A 16,363-nucleotide genomic window follows, 5' to 3' on the forward strand; every position below is an offset into this window, starting at 1 on the left:
TTAAGAAACGAGATCTTATATAAAGTTGAGCCTTCTATAGATATCTATCTACTACTATTTCGATAAAAACTAGCGTAGCCTTAAATATGAAAAAAATTAATTGAATATTAAATGTTTTCATTTCTTCTCTAATTTTCAATTAATTAACATTATTTATTAAACTGCACCAATAAATAGTTTTAACATAATATGTAGCAATTATAAACAGCCTGCATGAACTGAAATTGAAATTAGCTTCCGGTATTATAAGCAATGGCTGTAGAATGCATGCCTCATTGCGCCACCACAGTACCTATATTTTATAGTAAAAACCTATGCATATATTTTTTTAATAAGGGAAAAAAATATTAATATATTTAATTAGTATTAAATAGTTTATATTTATTAGGATCGCATTAAAAATGGCTTTGCCAATTTTGTGTTCACATATATCTACGTATGAGTCTACATACTTACCTAGTTAATACACCTGCGCAAAATGTAAGAAATATTAACCGGTCCAATATGGTATTTGTTTTTATGGTATACCTATATCTTTTAAATTATTTCTCTATTTGGTTATGTACAAATTTATATGACACTCAAGTCAAGGTTGTATAGATAGATAGATAGATAGATAGATAGATAGATAGATTAGATAGATAGATAGATATTGATGTACGAGTATATTGTATGTACGTACCCATACAATATATATACCATAACATATTTATAACTTAATGATTACTTACAATTTAGTAATTTACTCAAGACCAATATCTATTTAATCTTTTTACGCACATTATTTACTAAGTAACTAAGCTAAACGTCATTGATATTGAACTTGTCTTAAACTGGTTTTATAGTGTAATAGTTGTATTGTTTACATCAATTTTAATTCTAATTATTAGTTATTTGCATCACGCCTACACAATTTACTATCTTTTCCTATATATTATTATAATTATTAAGGAATTACGCACATTGTTATAGGTAAAAATTATCAATTATTCTAATCAATAATTAATTGTTTATTACGGAAGATGGAGGCATTTTTACATTGTTTTGATTAAACTTTATTTTGAAATTGTAAGATAGCGTTTTCAGTTTTAATGGTCACATGTTTTGATTTGCATATAACCTCTACCTTTGTCTTTTTTTTGCGTCTCACAGCAGGGTAGGCAGAGAGAACCCAGTGTTAAGACACTCCGTTCCCCATTTTCTGCCGAATTTCCATTTTCATTTCTTAGCTCGAAATATATTTCCATTTCTTCGATCTGTTGTCGAGGCGTTGAGTTCCGCCACTAAACACGCGAGGCCTCCAGAATTCGGCGGAAAGTGGGGAACGGAGTATCTTAACAGTAGGTTCCCTTTGCTATGTGCGGGATACAGCGTGAAGCTGATTTAATATAAAAAATAAGAAAATGAAAGTGTATCAATATTTAAAGTACCTATATTTAACTAATCTCAGTGGCAAAGTTTTGGAATTTATTACTGTTTATATTATTAGTAGACTTGATTAAAATTAATAATTACAATAGCTTGATTATAGTAATTAATAATATTTTACATATTTTGTACATTGAGCCCATTAGGAAACACAGATGTGGAATTTATATCTATTTATACAAAAATCCTTGAAGTGAAAAAATATTATTTGGCAAAGCAAATTAATATTTATAATGTATATCTATATGTTAAAATATCTATATATGTATTTGGTTTTGTATATATGTATGGAAATTTTTGTATAAATTTATTTGACGGATCCTAAATATACTGAAAAGTGGCATATTGATGTACTAGAAATTAAATATCAAGCTTCTTAGGTATATAATATATCAGTGCACTTTTTAAACGTAAAAGAAAAGTTCATATTGAATATAAAAAAAACCACCTTTGGAAAAATCAGAGATTAAATTTTTAATCGATGATTTTTAACGTTAGAAGAATTTAATTTTTATTGCAATTAGAATTGCAGTATTATTAGATAGGCGTAATAAAATCTAAGACTATATATGGCTATGTTAGGGCTTAAAAGATTTTATTTATTTTAAGATTTTTAATTTTTATTATATTGTACTTATGTTACAATTAAATATTACTTTATTAAATAAAAAAGGTTAAGACAATATTTTAATATATCAAAAGCTTTCTACTTGTTCAATATTTCATACATTCGCGGCACAAATATACAAGGCTAGGTTCTTTTCCTTGCTAACATTGCATAGATTTGACTCTACTCTTTGGAATATTGTATCGGACACTAGGACCTCTTTATTTCTTCTCTTCTAAAAATATCTTCATTTCTTTTGTAATGTAACAGTCAAGTAACTAATAATATATTTTCATAAATTTAAATATATAATACAGCTTTTTTAGCTTTAGGCTAGGCAGAGGTAATCTGGATACCTAGTGTGGGATATCGAAGTGCCTTAAGCTCCGTTTGCCCTTAAAACAGTCCCGTTCAACATTTTGCACCTTATTCTCGAGGCATTGCATGTTGGAAGGGAAACTTAACACCTTACTTTGCCTCGTTACCAGAGCTCAGAAACTAAAATATTAATTATTTCTTTCCCCGGAGTGGGAATTGAACCCAAAACCGTCACGTTCACAGTCACACACTAGTGCCCCCACACCACGAAAACCTCATCAATCACCATCATTTTAGCTAGTTATTTGCGATAATTATGATTTCATCTAACTTTAATCTATTTCCTGTAGGAAGGAAATGAAAATTGTTAATATAAATGTTTTCTGATTAGGAAGTATACGTTTATCATGTGTGATATATTATAATGGGAAACCCTAAGTGGAAGGTTGTTCCGTGTAAAGGTTATATTTATTATTATATATTTAGTTGTCATATTGCCAGTACCATATTTTAGTTAGCAAAATGCAGAGCCGGAGTCGAGTCGCCCATAGTGCTGTTATTTTAGCGTGCTTCAGGTAAAATAAAATAACAAAAAAATCTAATTAATATTTTTTTTTTGCAGTAAATATATATTTTATAATAACAAGTTATAAGTGTGATGTCTTGTTTTTACTAATAATTTATCATTTTTGTTATTATTTTTTTGTGTTAATGTCAGAGATATTTAAGTGATACCAAGTTTGTTATTACGACTTTATAGAGTTATCGTTTGTTTACATATTTTTTATTTTTTTTACATATTATCTTTATCATAATATCTATTTTTATATATTCTTGTATTTATCTGAAGCAATCATAATAAAGTTGTATTAAAACTAGAATAAATTATTTGTTTAGAACCATGTGTAGATGCTAATCCGTGACACAATTTAACGATAAGACATTATATACAGGGTATTAGCATATCATTAAAGATTATTTCATTTAAGTAAGAAATACCTTGACTTTTGATGGAACCTTTTGATAGAATTTTTTTTAAATGTCATATTTTTTTTATGAAATTTTATGAAATTTTATGTTATTTTCAGCTTTTTGTGTTTAACAAAAGGAGTGAACGCGTTTGTAAACAGTAATGGGTTGAGCAACTACACGTTTCCAAATGATTTTATGTTTGGGGTGGCGACGGCTGCATTTCAAATTGAAGGCGGTTGGAATGAAGATGGTAAGTGGCTTATCTGTGGACATATATACATATATTTTTAAACTTTACCCTGCATCCTCGTATATCAGGGTGGGCAGAGAGAGCCTAGTGTTAAGAAACTCTGCTCCCCTTTCAACTTTCCAATGAGTTTTGGAAGAATTGCGTGTTGATTCGCGAAACTGAACGTCGCACTGCCTCGACATCAGAGCGAAATACGACAGAAATAATTTGATTTTTGTTTATTATTTCATATGTTTGTACCTACTATCGAATGAGTTATTATTTATGGCTACAGATGCAATATCGATTATTCCTCACAGAGTAAATATGATTTTTTCCTCTTAAATATATGGAAGGAAAATTTACAAGTAAATTCTTTGTACCTAGTGCTTGTTTTTTTTAATATAATGCCGAGGTAAATGTAAATACTAATAAGCTTGATATAAAATTGTCATACATATACATGAAGTGGTTTATATAAGATTTGAGAGAGCATGGCTTATATAAGTTTCGTAATTTTAGGGTTCCGTGTTTTTTAAGGAAAAAAGGAACCCTTATAAGACCACTCTGTTGTCAGTCATCTCAGTAACACTTGGAGATGTCGAGTTGAAATTCAAACCATGTACTCAGTTAATCTCACTTCCAATGTTGTGATTAAATCCTCAAAAATAATAGTCTTAAAAGGTTGGCAAAATTTGGTATAAGTCGCTAGTTCAAGTGAGGTATCAGATAAAAAGGCTCTGGCTAAGATAAGCCTGAAATTCAGAAAAAGCTCGAGACATCCAATTTCTGTACGGTACAGGAGGCCAGGTGTGGCTCAAGGGCACAAGCTACTGTAAACGTGACAGGTTGAGCGTGGCTTCAGGTCAGGGAACAGAAGTGTCTAAATGGGAACGGAGTGTCTTAACACTAGACTAGGAAGTTATATTCAAATTTGGAATTTAATTGTCGATTGTTTTCTATTAAAATATTATCTTTTTTAGGTATAAATAATACTCATATATATTATAATCATATCTTTTTCAATAATAACGTCAGACTAAATTATTATTGTGAAGTTATCTAGTTACTAAATGATATTAGTCGAAGTAGTTGGTTATTTATCTGCAATAAAAAATACCTAATTAATTTCTGAACTTGAGTCATAAATATACATACTGTTATTATATAAAATAGATCTTATATATATATAAAATATATAAGAATGTGGAAAAAAACAAGAAAGTTAAACTTGTTTTGAAAATTCAAGTGTTACGAATAATTTGTTTTTTTTTTTTTTGGATAAAGAACGACCGAAACAAAAAAAAAGCGATAGCGAGCGCTGTATTGTGTACTTTCTTAGGGTGAATGACCGATTGTATGATAAAAATATATTTATTAAGGCAGTCGTGGCGCAGTGAGACGTTGAGTGGCGGAATTTAACGCCGCTCTGCCTCAACACCAGAACGAAGAAATGAAAATATAAATGTAAATAAATATTCCATTTCCTCTAGTGGGGATCGAACCCACAACCGTCGCGATACAGTCATACTCTTATGTAATTTTTTAATCTATACTAATATAATAAAGCGGAAGAGTTTGTTTGTTTGTTTGTTTGAACGCTAAGATCTCTGGATCTACTGGATCGATTTACTTTGTTTTTGTTTTGTATGAAAGCTGCATTCTTCAGAAGTGCTATAGGTTATATAATATTACATTACACATACACTAATAAATTAAAATACTTTCTAATTTGACATGCAATTTATTCTGCCATGTTAATAACAACCGTCGTTGCTAAGCACCGGTTTGCAAAGTGTCTTTGTTGTTTTAAGAAAACGTCACCCAAAATGAACTTATATTTTGATATTCATCCTTATAAAAATAAATATATTATATAATATTTAATAAATATTCTTATAATTAAAGCAGGCGTAGCCGCGTCCGGGTCCACTAGTCAGTTATATAATGAGATATTTTTAAAAGAAAAAACTACTACTTCTGGTTACCATTTAAATTTAGGATTTCAGTTTATTCAGAATCTAGGACACATCCGAATCGAATACTTTTATTTTCATTGTCGTCGTCTAACGAGGTTTTATTTTATTCGCGAAAGAACAAGCAATTAAAAGTATTCAAATTAGTTCCTGCTTTACATCGGGCTTTAACTAATGTTCAAAACTATTAGGAGCGCGAAGTTTTAACTTTGCATATTAAGATCTTCACAGCAGTCCAACTTTGAGGTCATTTTAACTTACTAAGACTTGTGTAATATAATTAAATTACAAAATTCAATTCCAAACAAATTCCACACAGATCAGAGTAAGCAGAGGGAACCTGGAAACGTAGTGTTAAGATATTGTTTCACACTTTTTGCCAAATTCTCGTGAAATTAAAAAAAAAATTAAATATTTCATTTCTTCGAATGCAAAATCGAATCCACAACCTGTTGCCTTTATAGTCGCACACTTGTGCCTCTGCGCCACGACTGGCCCCAAATTCAATGTTAGCACGTCAAATATTGAAAATAGCACGCAGTAAATATTGTTTATTATATGATTGTATTATATGTACTTAATATTTATAATTATGAAGATCGCTTTACGTTAATCTAATTGATAATCCTCACTTGTAGATTTAGTGTAATGTACTTAGACGCATCTAATATTATGAGGCCAGTCGTGGCGCAGGGGCTCAAGTGTGAAACTGTAACCGCGACTGGTTGTAGGTTCGATTTCCACTCGAGGAAATGAAATATTTATACAAATTTATATTGTTAATGATCACTGTCTTGCACTTTCCGTACAAATGAAACTTTAGATATGTATTCTAAACATATAATAATATATTTTAAATGTAAAACACGAAACGCCAATTTATTTATTGTACTTAGTGTTTTAAGTTTTTATGTTTGCAGTAATTAAACAATAATTGCAAAAACAAAAACTAATATAACTAAGAAAATTTTAATATAAACACTTCAATACAGTTTACTATTATACAATATTATTATAATATTGCATCAGGTTTTTAAATTGACATTGAAATTCTTGAATAATATACAAATTACACTCTTTTAATTAATTCACAGGAAAAGGAGAAAGTATGTGGGACACTTATTTACATAAACATCCAAAATTCACCGTAGATGGCTCTAACGGAGACGTTGCCGCTGATTCCTACCATCGATATAAGGAGGATGTCATTATGGTACAGTCTCTCGGAGTTAAATACTACCGTCTGTCATTGTCGTGGCCGAGGTGAGTTTAATTATGTTAAATATTGTTTTTGTTTAGAATTATAGGTAACAAATGTGTACAAATATTCGAAATATTTTTGTTTATAAGTAAAAATAAAATATAATAAGTAGGTATCATAATAAGATATCGGAAATTGTTATTTTTATTGTCATTTTTAATGGATATTATTATTAGAATTTAAAGTGATTTAAGTTTTTTTTTGACATTATATAACTGTTAACTTATCAACATTCTTTATTTTTTTTATCTTACTAGCTGACTCGGTGTCGCAAATAGCAGAATACATATTAAAAAAAAAAGAATCGACTGTTAGGCGATACGAAGTTCGCGGGTCTGCTAGTTATTAATAAGCTTTATTATCATATATTCACCATATATGAAAAGTTAAATTTAAAATTTATATTACAACCATATATACATGTTTGTCTCTAAAAAAATCTCTCTAAAATAAATAGAAAATATTATTGGCAATACTAAAAACGTTTTAAAACTCGGTCACTCCAATACGAGTACCTATATGCAACAAAGAATACAATAGCCTCTATCGTTTACGCTACACAATACCAAGTAAAAGCCTTTTTCCTATTTACAAAACAGGACTTCTTGGATTTGTAAATGTTACTCGAGTTTCCTGGCTACTCGGCCCGCATAACAATATCGCCTAATAACCTCGTCCGATTTCTATGTTTATTTCAGTGATTTAACAAAATTAAATTTCTTGTTCAACTGTAGCTTTGCTTTATATCTAGAATATTTTGAGTATGATTTGCATTTAGAATGTTTAATTCAATTATAAGAATTTAATAATATAAATTTTGTCGATCTTACGTAAATAGTATGGTCCATCCATCCATCCATCAGCCTTTTAAGGTCCACTGCTGGACATAAGCCTCCCCCAATGCTCGCCACTTCGTCCGGTCCTGCAATAGTATTGTAATAATAATAATTTAGCTCATTCTATAAATTAAATCAGGTTTTCGTATCCCACACACTGCAGGGTAGGCAGAGGGAACCTAGTGTTAGGACACTCCGTTCCCCACTTTTTGCCGAATTCTGGAGGCATTGCGTGTTGAGAGAACTCATTCTGTTGGAGATATTAATATTATATGAATAACAATTTTAATATTATCGACATTCCTTACATTTTTTTTCCATATCACATATTTATAGCATTATTTAACCAGCTGTTACAATAAGAAACAATTTACAAAGTAGAGTTTAATTTCCACGTATTGTTATTAATAATTAACTATGCATATAAAAACTGGTTTTCCCAGAATACTAAAATAATTGCATTTACTTACATAAATGCTATAGCATAACTGCTACCTTTTATGGTTATTGTAAAGAATTATATGAATATAAAATTATAATGATACTCTATTTGTGAAATTTTACTCACTTTATTAAATTTATAATTAGTTATCCCGCACACTGCGGGGTAGGCGGAGGGAACCTAGTATTAAGACAGAGTGAGCGTGGTGGTATCATATTAATCTGTAAAAAAATGCAATCTATAATAAATTTTAATTTAGCCATTTAGAAATACATTTTAGTTGTTCTTGCAGTTGTTACATAAACAGTAATTAATTTTTGTTTTAACAGGATATTGCCTTACGGAACAGACAATTATATAAATAAGGAAGGTGTCAAATACTATCGAAAGCTTTTCGAAGAGCTGTTGAGAGTAAACATTACGCCAGTAGTCACGCTCTACCACTGGGACTTGCCGACACCCCTAATGGACCTAGGCGGGTGGAGTAATCCAAAAATGGTAGATTACTTTGAAGATTACGCGAGAGTAGTCTTCAAGTTGTATGGTGACATAATAAAGATTTGGACAACTATGAATGAGCTACATCAACATTGTACTAACGTGAGTTTCTTCATATATATTTTTGCATAAACTTGAAAATTTTAAAATGATAGAAAAAGAAAAGAAAAGGTATACTGTATAAAGGTACTGTATAAGTTTTGATAGAAATCAAGTATTTCATTCAAAAATATATAACAAGGCTTATCTGGTACATCTTCACTTGTAAATCAATTAATAAATCTAAATATTTAAGTATAAACTACTAGAAAATTTTACACAATTAAAATGCCCAAAGTTACTGTATAAAATCAAAACTTATCATATTATTTCAATAATATTAATAAATACACACATTTAAGTTGTATAAGCTTAAATTTAAACTGTTATTACAATATATTAGCCGCAGTATGCGGTAAATTCCCAATCCAATATCGTGCTATCAAGTTTGTAAGCTTTGGAAGATTAATCCTTTGAGTCACTAAAATAATATCTTGCAACGTTGCAATAATTTCTAATTGAACTCCGGGGACGTCTGCTGATAAAGTCGAGTAAATTATTAACTAGTCTTGAAACCTAGTTTGCGGTTTATAATCTTGTAAATAGTAAAGCAAAGATAATTAGTCAGTATAGAGATAAAAATATATATATTTTTTCTTATTTTAAAATCATTCTATGTATGTTACAGGGTTATGGCAGTGACCTGTTTGTTCCTGCAGTGAACGCACATGGTATTGCAGAATATTTATGTTCGCATTACATGCTCTTGGGTCACGCCCGAGCTTATCATTTATACAATAAAGAATTTAGAGAGAAACAAAAAGGTTTTTAATTTTTTTTACAGAATTATATTTTTTTCGAGTTTAAATTTGCCGATAAGTGTAAAGATTTTATTGTCAAAATTTATTTGAATTCTCCAACATATATGTAAATTTTATTAAAAAAAAAATATATTTCAGGTAGAGTTGGAATAACTTTAGACGCTTTTTGGGCGGAGCCGAAAGATGATAAAAAAAAAGAAGACCATGAAGCTGCAGAGCGATATTTACAAATGCATGTAAGTTTATTTATATGTTATTTAACAAAACTTTCAAATTAGTCTCACTTTTAAATAATAGGGAATAATATTTATATGATTTTTTGTGTTTCTTAATACAGCTAGCGTTATACGCCCATCCGATATATTCGAAAAAAGGAAACTATCCCGATCTGGTTAGAGAAAGAATAGATAATCTTAGCTTACATCAAGGATACCCGAGGTCACGTTTACCAGTTTTCACTCCCGAGGAAGTAAGTATAAATATAAGTTAAAAGTAATTGAAGCATAAACATTATCAATAAATGAGCAAATAATTTCAAAAAAGATTATAGTATAACATTAACAATATAAACTACAAAATTTCAAAATACGACAACTCTATCAACATTGAAAATATGAATGCGCTAGTCGTTTCATGAATATTTAAACTGAAATAGGGACGGGCGGGTGTACTGAAACCAGAAAACGTGTTCACTGCATACAAATAATTTTGATTTTCATAGTTTGGAATTAGTATTCTGCCATTTTAAACTTTGTTCTGCTATAATATTTTATAAATAAGTATTTATTGTACAGAATATTTTTTTACGTTTAATAATGAAGATGATAATATTATCTCATTTATCAATTTCAATTCAATTCTTTTTATTGTAATGTTATTTATATTATTTATATATTTTTTTATGTTATTTATATATTTTTTAGATTGAAATGGTTCGTGGTAGTTCAGATTTCTTTGGACTAAACCATTACACAACATATTTGATGTCTCCGTCATCGATGGAACCTGGCTGGCACGTGCCCTCGTTGGAGCACGACGCAGGCGTGAAAATTGAACAGCATCCGAAATGGCCGATTCCTGGAGCTGAATGGCTATCGGTATGTATAAAGTCAACAACATTATATTACAGTTAGAAAATTATGAATATATTTCATATTTTTTCAAATCTAGTACGTGTAAAGTTGAATAAACCAAAAAAATCTTTAGTTTCACATTTTTTTCATTTACGCACTATAGAGATATAATAAAGATATAACGTTTTTTGCGTGTGGAATAGCGAAATTTAATGTCACAAAGCTTATCTTACCGGAACATATAAAATAAGATATTTTAAAATATATGCTAATTATATTTTATATTAAATTTAATATTTTTATGCAATCTGGATTAATTGGTAAACGAGATAAAAATAAGACCTCTACAGAAATATCAAAAATTCAAGGAAATCATTAAAATACGCACGCGTATCGGAAGTTAATATGGAATTTGGAATCGTATATTTCATTTACGTTAAAAAATTTTTTTAAAATATATCATCAAATCTCTTGGCTAGCCTTGAATTTTATTGAGTAGAATTTCAACAAAAAACTAACATAGCTTTAAACATAATGTAATTGGAACTGAATATTAATTGTTTTAATTTTTTAACTTAAACTTAACTTACTCGTAACTTCACGCTTTATCCCTAGCGGGGTAATCAGAGAAAACAGAGGGCCAAACGCTACGGTTTTTTTTCTTATTGCAATTAATTGAACTGTATAAATAAATAGCTTTTATATAATACATGATCATTATAAACCACCTGCTAGAATGAAAATTAAAACTATATATTTCCGATGTGCATAGACGTGTATAGAGTACGCTTCATTGGGCCATTTTAATATACAGTACGATCAACAAGTCTTGGCCGCTGTGAAGTTATGTTAGGTTTCTGAATTTTTGCGCAACGTTCACTCGGCAAGAAAATAATCAAAAGTAAGACAAAATCCTAAAACCATATCTACGCAGTTATCTATAGCTAACTTTAGGACGGCCACGATTTGTTGACCGTACTATTTAATAAGCGTTAGGTACTATATATATGCTTATACGTATGTACGTACGTATATGCTTATAATATATCAAAGATAGAAGAATATATATCAAAATGGCAATTAATTGTCAGAAGATATTTTATTTTCAACCGACTTCTGTAAGAAAAGGAGGTTATCAATTCGACTGTTTTTTTTTTTTTTTTTTTTTTATTATTATTATTTTTTTTTTTTTTATGTTTGTTACCTCATAACTTTTAACTGGGTGGACCGATTTTGATAATTTTTTTTTTATTTGAAAGGTATAGCTTCCCGAATGGTCCCATTTTTTTTTGGTCCATGTCTGACAATGGTATCCATGAGAAAATCACATAAGTCTTAAATTTGCAATTTGCATGTGCGCGACTAATAGCCGAATAACTCAATGTCGCGCCAACCGATTTTGATGATTCTTTTTTTATTTGAAAGGATACACTTCAAGGATAATTTGGTGAAAGTTTGGTTAGGTTTCGATTATGGAATCCGGAGAAAATTGAGAAAGTTCGTTTTTTTTGGTCAAAAATTAATTATACTGTAATAGTTACAAGCAAAAACTTGTTAAATTGATGTCAGAAGTGAGATTCCTGATCGTTGCATTTCTTTTCAACCAATCTCAAAAAAGAGGATGTTCTCATTTTCAACCAACTTCAAAAAAGGGAGATTCCGAATTCACCCGAATACTTTTTATGTTTGTTCTTGTCAATATACCAAAATGTAACTTTGCACAAAAATAATAGCTAATTAAATGAAGTTTTACATAGAACAATCACAACCACTCGTTGACAACCACTACCACCACCATCACCACTCGTTCAAGAAGCATCATTTTAAGATCTACCCATCACTAAAAATCGTAAAATAAATTATTTTTTAACAAAAACAAAAACCGACTTCTAACAACGAACTAAAAAGTGAAAAATAATTATATAAAGATTTTATAATTTTGAAGTCGGTGTCAAACTAATGCTACAACGACCTTACTACAATATCTAATTACTAAGCCTGTTTGTTTTACTTGGCACCGACTTCAAAATTATAAAATCTTTATATAATTATTTTTCACTTTTTAGTTCGTTGTTAGAAGTCGGTTTTTGTTTTTGTTAAAAATTAATTTATTATCGTCCGATAATTGCCTGCTTGATTGACCCTTATCAATTAGCCAATTTTGAGCTCACATACTTGTATGATATTTTTTATCGTAAATATTTAACTTTTTACCAATGTACGTACATATGACGTTCAAAATACAAATAAATAAATATTATAATAATTATGTTTTTATATTTAGTATTTTTTTAGCTTTATAAGTACTTATGGAATTAAATTAAATCAAATCAGCTTAACGCTGTAACCCGCCACACAAAAGGGTAGGCAGAGGGAACCTAGTGGAAAGACACTTCGTTCCCAATTTCCACTGAATTCTGGAGGCATTGCGGGTTGATTGGCGGAACTCAACGCCGCTTTTTGCCTCTATACCAAAGCGAAGAAATGGAAATATAAATTTCAATAAAGATTTCGAACCCACAACCATTGCGCTACGACTGGAGTAAATAGTTATAAAAAATTCCTTAACGGCGGTATCTAGAGGTTTTTTATACGTTACATTATTATGCGTAAGAAATACCGATATTATAAAGTGTTCGCCAATGTCATTGATATTGAACTTGTCTTAAACGAGTTTTATGGTTCAATCAGTGTATTGTTTTCAATGATTTTAATCGCAATTATTAGTCATTAGTTTATACATCCGCATATTTATTTTCCATGGATTATAGATAATTTACTGTATAACATAACGTGCCTGTTATAATTAAAAAAACATAAATAATTTAGTACTTTAATGGTAACTCGTGTCTTATATTTTTTTCATTAATTTGTGGTATGGTTTTTTAAACCATAAACACAATTAGTTATAGAAATACTACATTTTCATATTGATTTTGTTAGTTTGTTAATAAATTATAATATATAATACATAACATACAATGCTTTGAGTTTTGATTAATATTTTGTGTTCATCTTCTAGTGTTATTTTACTAAGCTTAATTTTTAAATTTACATTTATTAAATTTTTAGGTATACCCGCCGGGCTTCAGAAGACTTCTTAATTGGATTACTAAGAACTACGGAACCAAAATACCAATAATCGTAACCGAAAACGGAGTCTCAGATTTTGGGGGATTAAACGATTACGTTCGAGTGTCCTATTATAATAAATATCTCTACCAACTTCTGTTAGCGATACATGAAGACAAATGTAATATAGAGGGCTATTTTGCTTGGACACTTATGGATGATTTCGAATGGAATGATGGATATAGGTAAATACTTGAATTATTTGATTCTTATATAAAAACGTAAGTAAGGTAATGTACCCCACATTACCTTACTTACGAAAGAATGGAAAATATGTTTTATAGAATATGACCCCCAATTTATTTTTTTTCTCAATTTTTTTTCGTAATTAAAGATTTGACTATGTTATAGAATAATATAAAACTATAGATAAAAAACAATTTGCTATTTTGCCTCATGCAGTCCTGCAACAAAGGCACATGATATTGCTTTTAACGGATACACTCAAATCTTATATCGAAGTTGTATCTTAACAATGAAAAATATAAAAGCCTTACATTTTTTCGGTTCTCCAATCAGTACAATATTCGTATGTTCAAAATATTGTATGTTCGTATTTACTGGTTTCGTGTATTCCCATAAATGTATAAAAAAAACAACCATCATGAACTATTTCTCTTCTTCTTCTTCTTCTTAATACTAATTATAATAAGAGAAGACTGCCGAAGTCACCAAATGTGCATGAAACCTTGAAACACGTAAAGTGCTATAATGTCTTGTCCCGGTTTTGCCTGCTTGCTTTTGGAGTAACATACCAATAATAATAAATAATATCAATATTATTATCAATAAAGGTATGTTGTAATTAATTTTGTTAATTTCTCTTTCACAGTGTCAAATTTGGACTTTTCCACGTTGACTTTAAAAGTCCAGAAAAAACAAGAAAACCTAAATTATCAGCTATCAATTACGCCGAAATTGTAAGAACGAATCGAGTTAATTTCAATTATATAAAACTGCCTTCTTATAAATATAATGATTTATAACGACTTCTGCCCAATAATAGATCTAATTTAAACCAATACTACTAAGTAATTTATTGTTTAATTATAAATAGTAGATTTAATTTATTAAATTTGTTTCTGTTTTAATGTTCTTTTATTTTTTATCCATAGTTCTTATAATTTTTATATTAATCTTTCTAAATTATTAAAAACATATTTGGAGAGACTAATAAAATATAATTTAGATAATTTAAGTCTTAATAAATGAAAATTAAATATGATCTTTTGAGACATGTGATATCTTTTAACTTTATAACTAAACCAGGGAAACATTTATTTAACAAAATAAATAATTTGATAAATTTTCGACCCCTAATTTGTCTTGTATAACAAAAAAATGTAAAAAATAAATATATGTTAGACAATAATGACTGAAATTACTTGTATGATATCGTTTTTCATTCAATTTGGTGGGTAGTTCCGACGGTACTTGACAATAGATTATTGTGAGACAGTATAAATAATATGCGTCAGTAGTGCGGGTTCGCTTCCAAGTGAGTTCCAATTGTGCTGGTTGTGAACACTGACGGTGTTGAATAACACCAAAACAACTAATTTAAACACAACAACTTGAAACCAAGATGAATGTGACAGCAATTAGTAAGTTTCCCGGTACGTATACAAATATTTTGAGTGGGCGAATAGTTGAATGTACCGCGATGAGGCAAGGTTGAGGTTTTGTACAAGCTGAGGCTTTAGGCTTTCAGCTTTTTAGATTTTTTCTTAAAGATTTGTATAGAAGAATTTATTCTTAAGTATTGCTTTTTTTTGCATTCTATTTCTGCTTTTTTGTTTATTTTTTAAATATTTTTTTTACTATTAAAATATAAGATTTTTATATTTAATAATATGATTATGTCTATTATGTAGACATTTTTAATAGCTGGTGTTTATTTAAACGTTCGTTCGCCTCTTCCTAGTGATTTTGAGAAAAGTGACAGGTTTACACTTTATTAAGAAACTTAATTCTTTATAGACGCTTTCTAGTTAAGTAGTGTAAAAATCATCTTAGTCTCATATATGAAACAGTGGGCCGCTCCAAATATCATATTTTTACTTCTTGACAGTGTAAGAATTTCAAACGAATGTGAATCCATGACTTTTAAATTAATGTTAACAATGCAAAGTAATACATTTTAGCAATCAAGAGATGTTTGCTAAGTACATTGCAAATAAAAATAAAAAGCTCTAAAGAATTTAATAAATTATAACATTGTAGTATAAGTCTAGAAAACAAGGAAACGAATAGAATGTGGTCAGAGTCTGTTAACATATTCATTTTACTTTTACCTTTCAAGGCAAAATATTTTTACTAATTTACTCAATTATTATCAGATATGTACAAATTACATTTATGTATATAAAACTATCGACGTATTTCGATAAAATGACAAACGCAGTTTGAGAGTAACAGCTTAAAACTAGTGTTACCCAAATGCAAGAACAAGACGAGACTTAGCCAGTCTTGGTCTTGGTCTTGCGCCAATACACCTGGTCTTGGTCTTGGTCTTGGTCTTGCGCTCCCAGTCTTGGTCTTGGTCTTGGTGTTGCAGCAAGAGTCTTGCAAGTCTTGCAATTACCTATTAGTCTATTACTATTTATTAAAGTTTACTTTAAATCTTAAAAAACGTATTAGAATTGGAACATTGTGAGCTTTAATTAACATAGCCATAGTAAAGATCAAGCAGATTAATAAATAACTTAAGATTTGATAAGAAATTCGAAAA

General features: G+C 29.4%; 1 protein-coding gene across 1 annotated transcript; it reads left to right on the forward strand.

Moving 5' to 3' along the window:
- Nucleotides 1–2,839: 2,839 nt before the first annotated feature.
- On the forward strand, nt 2,840–14,723 carry LOC146538220 (myrosinase 1-like). The gene is made up of 10 exons (XM_085186256.1): nt 2,840–2,928; nt 3,442–3,575; nt 6,625–6,793; nt 8,399–8,669; nt 9,295–9,430; nt 9,566–9,663; nt 9,765–9,896; nt 10,351–10,524; nt 13,573–13,817; nt 14,465–14,723. Exons 1-10 carry the CDS (start codon nt 2,876–2,878, stop codon nt 14,616–14,618), a joined length of 1,566 nt encoding a protein of 521 aa, XP_085042382.1. The 5' UTR covers nt 2,840–2,875; the 3' UTR covers nt 14,619–14,723.
- The last annotated feature ends 1,640 nt before the right edge of the window (nt 14,724–16,363 follow it).

This window comes from Heliconius melpomene, chromosome 6 (genome assembly GCF_056956725.1).
Source record: "Heliconius melpomene rosina isolate 202511_hmr_F chromosome 6, ASM5695672v1, whole genome shotgun sequence".
NCBI classification, from domain to species: Eukaryota; Metazoa; Arthropoda; class Insecta; order Lepidoptera; family Nymphalidae; genus Heliconius; species Heliconius melpomene.

What these genes read in the sequence shown, in the direction of transcription:
- LOC146538220 (XM_085186256.1), top strand. Translation starts at nt 2,876, where the DNA reads ATGCAGAGCCGGAGTCGAGTCGCCCATAGTGCTGTTATTTTAGCGTGC. An exon ending in GTTATTTTAGCGTGCTTCAG is followed by an intron (nt 2,929 to 3,441) that starts GTAAAATAAAAT and finishes TGTTATTTTCAG; the next exon opens with CTTTTTGTGTTTAACAAAAG. An exon ending in CAGTTTTCACTCCCGAGGAA is followed by an intron (nt 9,897 to 10,350) that starts GTAAGTATAAAT and finishes TATATTTTTTAG; the next exon opens with ATTGAAATGGTTCGTGGTAG.